The 16,149-nt window shown below is 39.2% G+C and overlaps 1 protein-coding gene across 1 annotated transcript in view; it reads right to left on the bottom strand.

Annotated features, from left to right (window-relative positions):
• The window catches only part of LOC311093524 (uncharacterized protein), a 41,341-nt gene that overhangs the window by 17,884 nt on the left and 7,308 nt on the right, over nucleotides 1–16,149 (bottom strand). The window contains exons 5-11 of the mRNA XM_084130996.1: nucleotides 8,600–8,911; nucleotides 7,255–7,566; nucleotides 6,592–6,651; nucleotides 6,207–6,338; nucleotides 5,269–5,385; nucleotides 5,053–5,172; nucleotides 437–511 (exon numbers count right to left, since the gene is read on the bottom strand). Of these exons, the coding sequence (XP_083987122.1) occupies nucleotides 437–511; nucleotides 5,053–5,172; nucleotides 5,269–5,385; nucleotides 6,207–6,338; nucleotides 6,592–6,651; nucleotides 7,255–7,566; nucleotides 8,600–8,911 (1,128 nt within the window). The remainder of the gene's footprint in view (nucleotides 1–436; nucleotides 512–5,052; nucleotides 5,173–5,268; nucleotides 5,386–6,206; nucleotides 6,339–6,591; nucleotides 6,652–7,254; nucleotides 7,567–8,599; nucleotides 8,912–16,149) is intronic.

Raw genomic sequence — 16,149 nt, 5'->3', positions numbered from 1 at the left:
TACCAGTGTATCAAAGTGAAACTTGATATTAAATGAGAAAAAATTAGGTTTTTGTAAAGACTCGATTTTCTCAATTGTTATTGTTTATCAATAATGTTATACATTAACATTAATCAAGTCCAGCTTCGGACCACAGGGCTTGAGTTCTGTGCTCAAACCCTTCCATTATGGACAGGACTAATTTGTTTACCTACAGTAATTCACACTTGAGAATTATATGAATTTGTGAAATCACATCTTGATGAAAGGTTTTTTTTTTATGTTTCAATAACATGAATACTTTCACCAAGAATGAAATATTAAGAAAAGTAAACCGAATTTTGATTTCAGTGATGTTGATGTTACACATTTACATTCATACTGTACATACATACATGCATACAACTGAAATAATGTAAAGAACAAACAAAGGGAAATAAAACCTTGCCCTTCTTACCCTCCTCCATCACACTGTTCAGGTTTGATGCCTTTACAGCGGGCGTTTTACCGTCTGCACTGTACCGCATTGAGTCTACATGAGAAAGAAGAGAGAAGTCTACTCACAGTACTGCCTACTAATTTTCAGTGTTGCGTTACAATATTGCTTACTTCATAAAAAAGTAACTAAAAAAAAGTAACGTTAACTAAATTAACGTGTTATGTTACTTTTTCTCACCTGGGCTGGGCTTGCTTGATTGTTTTTTAATGACAAAAAGTTATATTTTTGGAAGATGTAAAGGCCCTTTCACACCAAAAATTTAATGAATAAGCCTCAGGCTAACCCAGCATGGAACCCTGGGTTAGAAACCAGGGGCTTTTTCACAGATAAAGGGTACAAAGCCCTCTGCATGCAAACCTTATAATGCGTAGGGGGTTGCACATAGGGCGGAACCCTCTGAAATACCCTGACCTAGCCTGACATTTCCCATTATGGCAAGGAACAACTCGTGCGGGAGATAAAAAGTTCCCACATGGGTAACTTGAATTATAGTAACCTGCATCGTGGATGAATCCCATACCACCTCCAGAAAAGTTGTTCTCTGATTGGAGACAACACACTGTTCATGTGGTTCAACCTCAGGCCCAAGCATCTAAAGTGAACGAGAACAACATCTCGATGCCGAGCTGCTAATTTCTCTGACTGGGCGAGTATCAGCCAGTCGTCGATGTTATTCAGCTCACAGATGCCCTGGAGTCGACAAGGCTAAGCTGAAAGTAAGAATTCAGCAGAATTTTGATAAGTATGCATCCTGTAGATCATGGCACAGTTTAGATGACTCCCTAATCAAATACACCTGATTCAACTCATCAGCTCATTAGTAAAGACTCTAAGACCTCAGATGAGTGTGTCAGATAAGAGATTTCAAAAATGTGCAGTGTTGGGGGTATTCCAGGACCAGGGTTGGGAACCACTGCTGTAGATTTTATTGTGTCAAATAAATCTTGTGACTGGATTTGAGACATGAACAGCTTTAGCGTTAACATCTTGAACTTGTATGTCCTCAGACTACAGTTCAGACAACACAGATCTAGGATCGGATGCATCCTTCTGTCCTTTGTTAGTTCCCATTTAAGTAGTGGAATGTGGAGGCAAAATCGAGGTGTCCAAGAGAAAAACTTTTTTTCCTTGAAGCCCATAAGATTAAGCCACAGATGCCTCTCCGTAGCTACCACAGAAGCCATTAAACGGCTGATGGCTTGGGCCATTTTCTTGGTGGGACGGAGGGTGATATCTATGGCTTGGAGGAGTTATTTGATCGCCCCATACCCATAGTCCTTTAGCACTACAATGGCCGAATAATTAGATGTTGCTGGGCTGAAGGTTCTTAATGAATATGGGTTCTTCCATGATCTCAACACCTCATTGAAATCCAGAAAGAAGGGGGCTAATAGACTGAGTGTGCACTTCTATCACAATGTGCAGAAACATCAACGTATTTCACATATTAAATGTCTAACTTCTCAGAGCCAGGTGCCTATTAAGCATTTAACTCAGAGCTACAGTGAGGAAAATAAGTATTTGAACACCCTGCTATTTTGCAAGTTCTCCCACTTAGAAATCATGGAGGGGTCTGAAATTGTCATCGTAGGTGCATGTCCACTGTGAGAGACAATCAAAAAAAAAAAATCCAGAAATCACAATGTATGATTTTTTAACTATTTATTTGTATGATACAGCTGCAAATAAGTATATGAACACCTGAGAAAATCAATGTTAATATTTGGTACAGTAGCCTTTGTTTGCAATTACAGAGGCCAAACGTTTCCTGTAGTTTTTCACCAGGTTTGCACACACTGCAGGAGGGATTTTGGCCCACTCCTCCACACAGATCTTCTCTAGATCAGTCAGGTTTCTGGGCTGTCGCTGAGAAACACGGAGTTTGAGCTCCCTCCAAAGATTCTCTATTGGTTTTAGGTCTGGAGACTGGCTAGGCCACGCCAGAACCTTGATATGCTTCTTACAGAGCCACTCCTTGGTTATCCTGGCTGTGTGCTTCGGGTCATTGTCATGTTGGAAGACCCAGCCTCGACCCATCTTCAATGCTCTAACTGAGGGAAGGAGGTTGTTCCCCAAAATCTCGCAATACATGGCCCCGGTCATCCTCTCCTTAATACAGTGCAGTCGCCCTGTCCCATGTGCAGAAAAACACCCCCAAAGCATGATGCTACCACCCCCATGCTTCACAGTAGGGATGGTGTTCTAGGGATGGTACTCATCATTCTTCTTCCTCCAAACACGTTTAGTGGAATTATGACCAAAAAGTTCTATTTTGGTCTCATCTGACCACATGACTTTCTCCCATGACTCCTCTGGATCATCCAAATGGTCATTGGCAAACTTAAGACGGGCCTTGACATGTGCTGGTTTAAGCAGGGGAACCTTCCGTGCCATGCATGATTTCAAACCATGACGTCTTAGTGTATTACCAACAGTAACCTTGGAAACGGTGGTCCCAGCTCTTTTCAGGTCATTGACCAGCTCCTCCCGTGTAGTTCTGGGCTGATTTCTCACCTTTCTTAGGATCATTGAGACCCCACGAGGTGAGATCTTGCATGGAGCCCCAGTCCGAGGGAGATTGACAGTCATGTTTAGCTTCTTCCATTTTCTAATGATTGCTCCAACAGTGGACCTTTTTTCACCAAGCTGCTTGGCAATTTCCCCGTAGCCCTTTCCAGCCTTGTGGAGGTGTACAATTTTGTCTCTAGTGTCTTTGGACAGCTCTTTGGTCTTGGCCATGTTAGTAGTTGGATTCTTACTGATTGTATGGGGTGGACAGGTGTCTTTAACGACCTCAAACAGGTGCATCTAATTTAGGATAATAAATGGAGTGGAGGTGGATATTTTAAAGGCAGACTAACAGGTCTTTGAGGGTCAGAATTCTAGCTGATAGACAGGTGTTCAAATACTTATTTGCAGCTGTATCATACAAATAAATAGTTAAAAAATCATATATTGTGATTTCTGGATTATGTCTCTCACAGTGGACATGCACCTACGATGACAATTTCAGACCCCTCCATGATTTCCAAGTGGGAGAACTTGCAAAATAGCAGGGTGTTCAAATACTTATTTTCCTCACTGTAAATGCAGCCAGTAAATCAACCAGACAAGATGTAGCACGGTCTGGATGATAGATCAAATATGCCATATTCAACCAAATCAGCATCTTAGAAATATAATCAATATCTATCATACAAACCAAAAGAGATCACAAGTGAGCTTCCAGTTTACATGAGATCTTCCCGTGCAACATAATCCGTTTGCATGCAGTCAGGGGATAGAGAGAGGAAAAGGGGAACCTCCAGCTACTCAACGTTTCTTCCAGTTTTTTATTTAGTTGCGGACCTATAATCCACACGCTGCCTCCCTCAAGAAGAAAGTAAAACAGAACCGAAGCTTAAACTGAAACTCTCGGTATAGTGCACACATGTACACATCGGGACATTTCATACACAGATCGCTCCTAAACTGCTTGCTTATCATTCTAGTCTAAACAAAATCAGATGAACAATGTGACGAGACGTGACGTGAAGGCCAAGTACGGTAACCCTTACTTGGAATTTGTCTGCTGCATTTAATCAATACAAGTTAGTGCACACACATTAGAAGTGAGTAGTGAAGACACACACACAGCAAACCATGGACACATACACCCTGAGCAGTGGGCAGCCATTTGCTGCGGCGCCCAGGGAAAGATTGGTGGTTAGGTGCCCTGCTCAAGGGGACCTCAGCCACGGGTATTGAGGGTGGAAAGATTTCTGTTCATTCACTCCCCCACCTACATTTTTCCTGCCGTTATTGAGAATCGAAACAGCAACTGGACAATTTCAACATATTTTGAACAATTTGACAAATCACAAACTTTTCACACATTCACATCAAACAAACGGCTTCTAAAGACAAAGAAGCTGGAGATTCCAAGGGCACATAGGTGCCCATTTATGGAACTGATGACAAGCATGCAGTTATGTTGCACACAATTATGTTACACATAATGATCTCATGTTAAATCAGAAGCACACTCTGAGGAGTTAGATATTGATTATGCTTCTATCTCTAAGAAGTTAGATGTTGAATATGGTATATTCAGTCTGTCATCCAGAAAGTTACATCTTGTCCCGTAGCGTCAACAACCATGCGTTGAGTTCCCTCGAAAGGGAACAAAGTAATTTGAGTTCCATTTTTGAAAAAGTATCTTTGAAAAGATATTTTTTGTAAATTTAAAAATAATGCATTTACTTGTTACTTGAATCTGATTACGTAATGTTATCCAGACCCCAACATTGGATTTCACAACAATATTTTTTGTTTAGGGGAGAATGGAGATGGTTGTAACACCTTTTGCTCTAACGTGTGTAACTCAGTTTTTACTGAATGTTGCAGTAATTCTTTAAAAAATTATTTATCCAAGCACATAATTATTTTAAAAAAAATTATGTACCCTTGTAATCTTTAATCAAAAACATAAACTCTAACTCAGTAAATTGATGGTGTTACAGCTGACCCCGTGTTACAATCATCCCTAGTCTTTCCTGCTTGCTCAGTATTGTCCATAATACTTAATGACTAACTGTGAAACGTGGATAAAGGAAAAGCCGCTTCCAGACTGATGTCATGTTGCTCATAATCCGTATCATACGATCCACTCTCAACACTACTCTGAGGCCAGATACGCTGAGGAAATATGGGAACTACAAGCACACAGAGAAAACAATTTACAAATACAGAAAACAAATGTTAAGTATCTTTCATCCACATAATATCAGCACAGAGTAAAACACACTCACCATCAGCTTCACTGCTATTGTTTGTAACTTTGACAAGATTGACAGAATCTCTGTAGTTATTTTCCTCGGCTTCAGCTGTGGCCTGTAGGTTCATGTATCTCTTTTGGACCACAACAGCTAACAGTGAGGTTAAACAGGAAAAACAAACAGTTTTATACCACAGTATCTAACATCCATCTATAAATGATGTTAGAGGCCACTGACATTCCAAATATAGGGTACAACGGGGCTAAAGGACACCGGGGTAAAAGGAGCATTTTACTTTATTCTCTTTTAAACCACTAGAATGCACTTTTCTTAAGCTCTTTTGATGATGCATGTGAAAATTTAGCTGTTCCTTGACGTGATCGCAGACAGCAACGCAAAGTTGATTCTGCACTACTTTGATCTAATTTTTGTTTGTAGATTTATGTAGCAAATTAGAATCGATAAAATCATTGATTATATTTTGAGGCAAAGGTCATGTTAATGTTTTTTAGTTTTGTTCAAGATAATTAAAGCAACAGTTTTTCAATAACGGAATAATATGTAATAGTATGGTATTGGTTGCACCATCAATGTTCAATTAAAAAAAAAATCCTGCAATCATACACTATGGGAGCAGTGAAAAGCTAATTTTTCTTATGGTGTGCCTTTAGCCCCGTTGTACCAACTCAAATGCAGTACAAAAACACTATCCCATCCATTATAGAATTGCACACAATTGGCTTACTTCTTAAATCGCAATGATCCTTGAATTGGTATTTGAATGTAAAATGTAATTTATTATTTATTTATTTTGGGTTTAATTATGACCTGCTCTTCATAGCTTCTACGAGATTCACCAAAATAAAGGTATAGCTAATTAGGTGGTCCACAAGCCAACATTTTCTGCCAACAATTAGTTAGATAAGAAAGTGTTGTGCTTTAGATGTGTTGGTCTGTAGGTTTGGACCTACCTTTCTTCTTTTTAACATGACACAAGAGGATATTTGTGATAACTGCAATCACAAGAAAGAACCCCAGAACAAAACACCCCAGTAACTCTGGAGATGGTGAGAATCTATGTGAATTGTCCATTGTTGTTATCTCTAGATGATAGAAAAGAAAATAGTCCCAGACATGTTAAAAGTGCGATGCTTCTGCCTGACATCATTTCCAAATGCAGCCAACCATGAATGTTATATAACTCACAGTTACCTTTCTTCAAATGTAACATTTATTTTACACTCCATCCATGGCATAACTACAACTTAGTAGTAAATTAACCCCCTTAATTTTCCCAAGTAATTTCCCCCTTTAATCATTTTCAGTTTTAGGATACTTAGAAAGATTCAAGATTACTTGTGGTTGCTGATGCTGAGGTTGGTATTTGACTGGTGGGAACAGGGAGACCAAGAGAATCTGGAAAAGAAGAAATGTTTATCTTGAAGCTGTTGTACATGGGCTGCTCTGTGCTGCTGCAACCTCTGTGTGAAGCTCTGACCCACTTTAGTGTTAAAGGCTCTGTGGCTGCTATGTGTCTGTGTTAGCAAGCATCCTTAAACCTTTGCAGTCGTCATAACGTATATGTAATTATTTAGAATTTCATTATTAAAAGGGAATATAAGTTAAATTTGTATGAACTACAACACATTGGTGGCAGCATTGATGGACAATGCCACTGGTTCTCACATGTCTTGTGAATAATGGTGTCAATGGCACACAATTATAAGGGGGATAACAGTGAATAAAAACAATGAGGGAAAAAACAAAGGGGGACATTTTTGCATAAATCTTCAGAAGGTTTGGAATATAACATATGAGCTATATTAGCTGAAATATAGCATATTTCTGAAGTTTGACAAACATTGTTGCTGCTAAGGATTGTGTAAAGTTGTAACAATTATTTTAGTGTTCCACAGAAGAAAATTAGAAAATTTCAGTTTTGGGGTAAACTGTTGCTGTAACTATTAAAATATTCTCTTACATGTTACATACAAAAAACACACAAAACATGTTACTTACTGTTGCAAATCAACCCAGCTGCTTTTGCTTCCTTGCATACAAATTTATTGTCAATATACTCTGCACACTGCCATAGGTTTTTGCTATTCTGGTCACAGAGAAAATACCAGAGTGATTCATTTTTATGTTTGAATGGGGGGTCAAAGGCTGTGAAATGTTTGACCATTCCACAATTCAGCATATCACAGGCCATAGTAGCTTCTTCCTTCTGCCAGCACGTGTCACACACTGTTCCCCATCTACCATTGCGATGGATTTCCACTCTACCAGCACATCGATCCAGACCGCCTGTCAGTCGCAGAGCCTTGTATTCTTCATTAAAATGAGAGGAGACATGCGAACAGACACATGCAAAATGTAAGTGTCACCCATGGCACAGACCCCTGCATTGACAATTTTTTGACACAAAAGCTTTAATTACTTTATCATTTTATATTGAATCCCTCCACTAGCCAAAGTTTGTTTTATAACATTTTTGAAAGACACTTGTAGAGGTTAATGCTGCCTTTACCACATTTTCTGGTAATGCAGACACAGATGAGCGTGAACCAAATTGCAGGTATACTGAAGGTTTGTGGAATGAACAGAATAATAATGAGAACAAACATGCAATGGAGGCAAGGTCATTAACTCTTACTTTATCTACTTAATTACAAACATTTTATTCTGAATGTATAACCAGAAGAGAACTGCCCCCCTTGTTTCTTCCAAGGTTAGTTTTCTCCATTATCCAACATCAAATGGAGTTTTTCATTCCTTGCCACAGATAATTTTGGCTTGTATGCTATAAGGGACTAAATTATTATGTACTATGCATTTTCTTTTTTATAAGTATGGCATGACTTTAATTAACTTCTCAGTTAAACTTCTCAGTTTAAAATCTTTAAAACATGAATCTGAAAACAACAAAAAGGCTTATATCCGTCAAGGTCATTAACTCTTACTTTATCTACTTAATTACAAACATTTTATTCTGAATGTATAACCAGAAGAGAACTGCCCCCCTTGTTTCTTCCAAGGTTAGTTTTCTCCATTATCCAACATCAAATGGAGTTTTTCATTCCTTGCCACAGATAATTTTGGCTTGTATGCTATAAGGGACTAAATTATTATGTACTATGCATTTTCTTTTTTATAAGTATGGCATGACTTTAATTAACTTCTCAGTTAAACTTCTCAGTTTAAAATCTTTAAAACATGAATCTGAAAACAACAAAAAGGCTTATATCCGTCATCGAATAGTAATTATTGGCTTATTTGGCTAAAATATGGATCATTCCATAATTAACTCTCTTATCAACATTGCTTGAGATGTCACTTATAACTCACACATAGTATTACATACCTGAGCAAACCACACCTGCGTCCTCCTTATGACCACAATCATGTCCTTGAGTAAGTGCCGGGCATTCCCATAAGCTCCTCTCTATTCCAGTGCAGTTGAGTTCGTCCAGGTGTATGGGGCCTGTACCCTGGCCGTAGGGCTCACCTTGACCACTGACAGACACAGCGTACCCACAACCAAGCTGTGAACAGACCACATTTGCATCCTCCACGTCCCATTTATCATCACACACTGTGCCCCAGGACCCCCGCCACACCTCCACACGGCCCCCACAGCGATGACCTCCCCCAACCAATCGGACAGCAGCATTGCCTGAAGAAGCAGTTGGGACATATAAACATTTAGACAATACTAACAATTTTTTACATAATTTAGACAAAGAACTTCAAACCAAAATCATGCTTGCAGCAATGCACTTACTGGAATGTTCATTCGGAGAGTGTATCAAAGGGTATAAAAGTAGAATTGTGCAGCTTTTTTCCATACAAAACTGTTTGCAAATTGCATTTCAATTCAAGGTGGGACTACTGTTCTAGGAAAATCTGGTTATGTGTTACCAATGTAATTCCTGCAGGTGTGTAAACAACCCTTCCCAGATTGCAAAATTGCTATGGCCCAGATCTGGTCCACATACCGCGTGCAATGATGGCACTTGGGCGTTCTGCTCCTGTTTGACAGATATTAGTCCGTGAGGCAGACCCCCAAATTTCAGAAATTAGTATCATAAGAGGGCATGTCCCTGGACCACAAAAATGCATGATAGCAATTCTTAGTGGGTAGCTTAAGGTACAAAAATTACCAATTTTATGTATGACCCTCCCAAAATTTGCCGAATTCCACGTAAGGTCTGTTATCTCTTTAATTCATTATTTTTGGTACCAAACCATTTATACTTGGTGATATCTAGGTTGGAATATTGTCAAAACTTTAACTTGTTTCAATAATATAGTTATTATGATTATTTTTCTGCATAAAACATAGTGGTGTACAGCTTTCACTCATTGTTTTAAACTGAAGACCAGTCTGTATATGCTTCCATGTAACAGGCAAGAATGGATTTTGCAATGTTATATATTATACAATTATTGGTTAATCTATCAAGTCATTCATTGTATGCTAATTACCATGGATAAACAACAAGTGAAGTGAATGCTAATTGCCCAAATTGTACATTTGTTGACTGTCCATGTACTGGTGCTTGAGATATCTTTATAATAGATGCACACTATATGCAGAAACACACATAAGCAGACATTTACTATATTACACTCCTGAAGGCAGACAATGAACATCAAATTAATTTACTGCTTGCAGAAATATGTATAAGACTCAGGAAGAGAGATCTCCTCAAAAGAATCGGCCTAAAATTGAAAACAAGTGTTTAATACATTGCACTGAAGAAGACCCAGAGAAGAATTTAACAACACCAAAAGAATTGGAATTCGTGGACAACATTGGTTAAGGCACAGAAATAAGAAATCATAAAGACATATTAAATTTGGCTGAGAGTTGTTCTGAAGGAGAGGTTCCACAAATATGGTATCACATGAGGTGCCAGAGTCTCTTTACAATGAAAAGGGATTTGGAAACACTCAAAAGCAAGCCATTAGACACTACAACAGAAACAATGGCTAAGGTCCATACGAACTCAGAGCTCTAGTTCATTGGTGTATGAAAAAATCTGCATCTTTTGTGATAAGTCTTCAAAGTTCAGACCAGGAACAAAAAGTAGAGAGCCGTTAATGCAGTCTGTGTCTTGGCAGTCTGATGCTGCAGTTAGAAATACAGCTCTAGCCAACCCGGATAAAAGAATGATTGCAGTTACTAGCAGAGAGCTGATAGCAGCAGAAGCTCACTACCAGAAGAGTTGTTACAGGAACTATACTAGAGTCCTTACATCTCGTGATGCCCCTTCAGAGAGGTCAGAAGTGTCTGATGAAGAAAACAGGTATAAAGCCACAGAAGCAGCTGCATTTGACGAGTTGTTTGAATACATACGGGAAGAACTGATGGAACATCCTTGTGTTATGAAGATTACAATTCTCACATGTCGAATCAGAGAGTATATGCACAAACGTGGCGTTGATACTCTGATGGAATCAACTAGGTGTGTAACGATACCCTAATTTCACGATTCGATACATATCACGATACTGAACTCACGATACGATATTATTGCGATACTCCAAGACATATAATAAAAGGTTAAGAAAAAATGTACTGTTGATTAAATGCTAAATTTGATATAACATTGTGGGTGTAAATGAATAGGCTTGGACAATGGTGACACCAGAATAAATATATTCATGATTCTGAACCTGAAAATACAGAATTATTTTAGATGAATATACTTGCACTCTGTCACTGGCTAGTTACAGTGGTGGTCAGAATTAATGGCACCCCTGGTAAATATGATCAAAAATGGCTGTAAAAAATAAATCTGCATTGTTTATCCTTTTGATCTTTCATTCAAAAAATGTGCAAAAATCTAACCTTTCATTGAAGTAAAAGAATTGAAAGTGGGGAGGAAATCACATTATAAAATAAATGTTTTTCTCCAAAACACGTCGGCCACAATTATTGGCACCCCTAGAATTTTTTACGAGTAAAATATCTCTGAAGTATATTCCCATTAATATTTATCTTTATTTAGCACACCGGGGTGACTAGGAACATGAAATTGTCTAGCTATGACTTCTTGTTTCACAGGAGTTTAAATATGAGGAAACACAAAGGCCAAATTCCCTTAATTATCCATCACAATGAGTAAAACCAAAGAATTAAGTTCTGATGTGCATCAAAAGATTGTTGAGCATCACAAAATAGAAAGTGGCTGTAAGAAAATAGCTAAAGAATTGAAAATCCCCATTTTGACCATCAGGGTAATAATTAAGAAGTTCCAATCAACTAAAGATGTGACGAATCTACCAGGAAGAGGACGTGTGTCTATATTGTCTTAATGCATGGTGAGGAGGAAAGTTTGAGTGGCCAAAGACTCTCCAAGGATCACAGATGGAGAATTGCAGAGATTACTGGAGTCTTGGGGGTCAGAAAGCCTAAAAAAAATTATCAAACAACCCTTACACAACCACATGTTGTTTGGGAGGGTTTCAAGAAAAATCCTCCTCGTTCCTCCAAAAATAAACTCCAGCATATTCAGTTGTCAGACACGACTGGAACTTCAAAAGGGACCGGATTCTATGGTCAGATGAAACAAAAAAAGGGCTTTTTGGCAGCAAACCCACCAGATGTGTTTGGTGCAAACAGGGTTAAAAAGTACCCCATGCACGGTTAAATAAACTGCTGGATTTTATATGTTATGGGCCTATTTTTTTGCTGGAGGTCCTGGACATCTTGTTCAGATACATGGTATTATGGATTCTAGCAAATACCAACAGATAAAAAATCAAAACCTGACTGCCTCTGCTAAAAATCTTATAATGGGCTGTGGTTGGATCTTCCATCAGGACAACGGTCCAAAACAAACATCAAAATCAACACAAAAATGGGTCACTGAGCACAAAATGAAGCTTCTGTCATGACTGTCCCAGTCCCCTAAACTGAACCCTATAGAAAATGAGTGGGCTGAACTGAAGAGAAGAAGCGCCAACATGGATCTGGGAATCTAAAGGATCTGGAGAGATTCTGTATGGAGGAATGGACTCTTGGTCTCTTGTCAGTTATTCTCCAAACTCATCAGGCATTATAGGAGAAGACTCAGATCTGTTATCTTGGCAAAAGGAGGTTGCAAAAAGTATTTAATAACAGGGTGCCAATAATTATGGCCAGCATGTTTTGGAGAAAAGCATTTATTTTATAATGTGATTTACCCCCCACTTTCAATTCTTTTACTTCAATGAAAGGTTAGATTTTTGCGAATTTTTTGAATGAAAGATCAAAAGGATAAACAATGCAGATTGTATTGTATTGATAAACAATGTATTTTTTAGAGCCATTTTTGATCATATTTACCAGGGGTGCCATTAATTCTGACCACCACTGTATATTTAAAATAATGTAGGCCACTTTTTACTGGTAACATAAGACTTATAACATAAGCATTATCAGGACCCACTTGTGACGTTTTGAGGTTTTTGAGTTCTGTTTTATGAATCTGTTTCTATGTTTTCAGTTTCTGTGATCCGTTTTCCCCTGTCTTTTGTGATTTTGGTTTAGTCCTGTTTTCCCCGGTCTGTTTTATTAGTTCATTTGTGTCAGCTGTGTCTTGTTAATCATCCTGTTTGCCTGTGTATATATACCCCAGTGTTTTACTCAGTCTTGGTCTGTCGTCGTCAGATTATGGTTGTCTTTGTATGGTTAATGTTTGATTCCTGGAGTTTTGTCTTTTGATTTTGTAATCTGAAACCATTTCAGTTCTAATAAATAAATACTTTGTTTTTGAATTACTTAAACCTCGTCTCAGCATCCTGCCTGTTACAACCCTGACAGAACAACAGACCCTAACAAAAAAGAAAATGTGCTGGGATCAACTCACAGGGGTAATTAAGGAGAGCCACGACCTGCTGGAGTATACGGTGAAGTTTAGTGATATGGCTAAAGACTGGAATGTATGTGATGAAACCATTATCACAGCATATATGATCGGTGCTGTAAGCGTCGATCCTCGTCCACTCCCCGATTTCTCGGGGTTGAGCTGGAGGGAAGCTGTTGCCATCTGCTGGGAAAGTTTTACCCCCCAGTACGCCTCACATCCAGCCAACCCAACCGATTTAGTTCCAGTGCCAGTTCCAGTGCCTGAGCCGTTGGTGCCAGTTCCAAGTCTTGTTCCGAGCCCAGCACATTTTAAAAAGATCACCTGGCCCAGAGCACGAAAACTTATTTCTAATAGTGCTGATCTTGGGTCTAAAATGTTTGACCCACCTTGGGTATCCGTTCGGAGAGCACGCAAGTTTTTTCCACATACCACCAGATCTACTGATCCTCTCATCAGCCCAGCCGAACCTGAGCCTGAATCTGAACCAGTGATGTCTGTTCCTGAGTCTGAGCCGGTGGTGTCTGTTCCTGTTCCTGAGCCGGTGATGTCTGTTCCTGAATCTGAACCAGTGATGTCTGTTCCTGAGTCTGAGCCGGTGGTGTCTGTTCCTGAGACTGAACCAGTGATGTCTGTTCCGGAGTCTGAGCCGGTGGTGTCTGTTCCTGTTCCTGAGCCGGTGGTGTCTGTTCCTGAGCCCGAGTCGGTGGTGTCTGTTCCTGAACCTGAGCTGGTGGTGTCTGTTCCAGAGCAAGAGCCAGAACCTGTCAATTTCCCCATTAAAATTTTGGGGGGGCGCATACCTGCTAGGGGAACAGCGGAGGGTTCTCTGACGCGGTTCCCAATACCACCATGGCCACCTGAAAAAATAGCTCCACCATGGCCACGTCCACAGCCTGCTCCATCATGGCCACGACCACAGCATGTTCCGCCCTGGTCTCCTGACCAACCTGCATCCGTCTGGATCGTCCTGGATGCCCACCCTCCCACCCTTTTGGATGTTTTATACGGCGCGAGGACGCGCCTTTGGGGAGGGGGGAGGTACTGTGACGTTTTGAGGTTTTTGAGTTCTGTTTTATGAATCTGTTTCTATGTTTTCAGTTTCTGTGATCCGTTTTCCCCTGTCTTTTGTGATTTTGGTTTAGTCCTGTTTTCCCCGGTCTGTTTTATTAGTTCATTTGTGTCAGCTGTGTCTTGTTAATCATCCTGTTTGCCTGTGTATATATACCCCAGTGTTTTACTCAGTCTTGGTCTGTCGTCGTCAGATTATGGTTGTCTTTGTATGGTTAATGTTTGATTCCTGGAGTTTTGTCTTTTGATTTTGTAATCTGAAACCATTTCAGTTCTAATAAATAAATACTTTGTTTTTGAATTACTTAAACCTCGTCTCAGCATCCTGCCTGTTACAACCCTGACACCACTAATATTCCCCCATTATTATACATTATATTCAACATAATATATTGTAGTTTAATGTAGTACTGACTCTGAAAACTAAAAAAAAATTCTCACAGGGTAATATTATTTTGGGTGAACTATCCACAATACATATTGTCACTATCCACGATACATATTGTTGCATTTTTGTATTGCGATATATTGTGACACGATATATTGTTACACCCTTAGAATCAACGATCAAGAACCTCAGAAGAAGACTAGAGGCAGAGTTTGGTGATTTCCTACATTTTTGCAAGTCTAACAATGGCAGGATACTGATGTATCCTGACACTTTGTCTATGGAGCATCTTGTTGTAGAGAACAGTGAAATACGTGACAAGCTTAGTCAAGAAATAAACTATACAGACCGCATAGAGGAAACCGCTTTGATTCTACGCACGGCCATCAAGAAAGAGCGGCCGTCAGTATCATGGCCACCTAATCCTTCAGAACTTGATCAGAAATCAGTAAAGCTGGCTGGTGAAATCAAAGAGTTTTTGGCTGTATTGCTGAGTGGCGACTCATTTGAAAAGGCTTCTGAAAAGGTACAAAGACTTGTCATGTCTTTTGGACAAGATAAAACTTATGCAGTGACTCAAGGAAGAATAAGAATGCCCAAGCATATTTTGATTCCTTATGCTTAGCATATGCTTAGAATTGGCCATGGACCAATTCCATGGTATCTGGCTTCTTCTGATGGTCTCCTAAGACAAACCAACAAAGCTGCATTAGCATCTGTACTACAGAAGAATGTCGCCCCAGCTGAAACAATTCCACAGTTTTCAGCATCAATTGTTGATGGCATGGCTATCATCAACAAACTGAAATGTGACAAAACCTTTGGGGAACTTGCAGAATATTTGCTAACAGTGGTTCTGCTTCATTGTCCAAACAGTCACAGAATTGATGTTGTGTTTGATGTCTATGCAAACGACTTATTAAGGACATTGAGAGACAAAACCGGGGCTCACAAAGTGGTACCCAGTTTCGCAACATTGCAGCAGGACATAGCATTACCCAATGGAGAACGTTCCTTGCATCACCAAGTAACAAGAACTGGTAGAGTTCATCCGCAGCTACTGGAAAGATCCAGTACACAGAACCAAGCTTGAACATAGGACTATGTTTATTACTTGTGGTGAAACCTGCTGGAAGCTATTCAAAGAGTAAACCACCTGTGTGGAAATGTTGGGAGATATATTGAACCATATTTGCACAAAATATTATTTTGTGTTAATAAAATTTCTAAATTGTGTTATATTTTCCTTAGTTTTTTGTATATTTTCTGTCCTAAAGAACCTATATATGATTTTATTTTACTTTATTTCATTCCACAGTGATATTTCATCATAAAAGAGAAGATATAAAGCAATAGATATGTCAATATAACAGTTTATCAATGTTGAGATTTATTTTGCATAATTAGATTTTTTTCAGCACGTTTAAATGTAAAATTAGTCATTTTCATACCTTAAGCTACCTACATGGCACTGATATTGCCACTGAACTGGCCCAGATATTTCTGAATTGGGCGACATTTTCTACATGGGCCACTTTTGTATTACAGTCAGACAGGGCCGTCCTTCCGGTGGTGCAACAGGTGCACTTTCTCTAATTA

Source organism: Abramis brama, assembly GCF_963993115.1.
Source record: "Abramis brama genome assembly, chromosome: 12".
Taxonomy (NCBI): domain Eukaryota; kingdom Metazoa; phylum Chordata; class Actinopteri; order Cypriniformes; family Leuciscidae; genus Abramis; species Abramis brama.
This window is presented reverse-complemented; position numbering and strand designations above follow the sequence as displayed.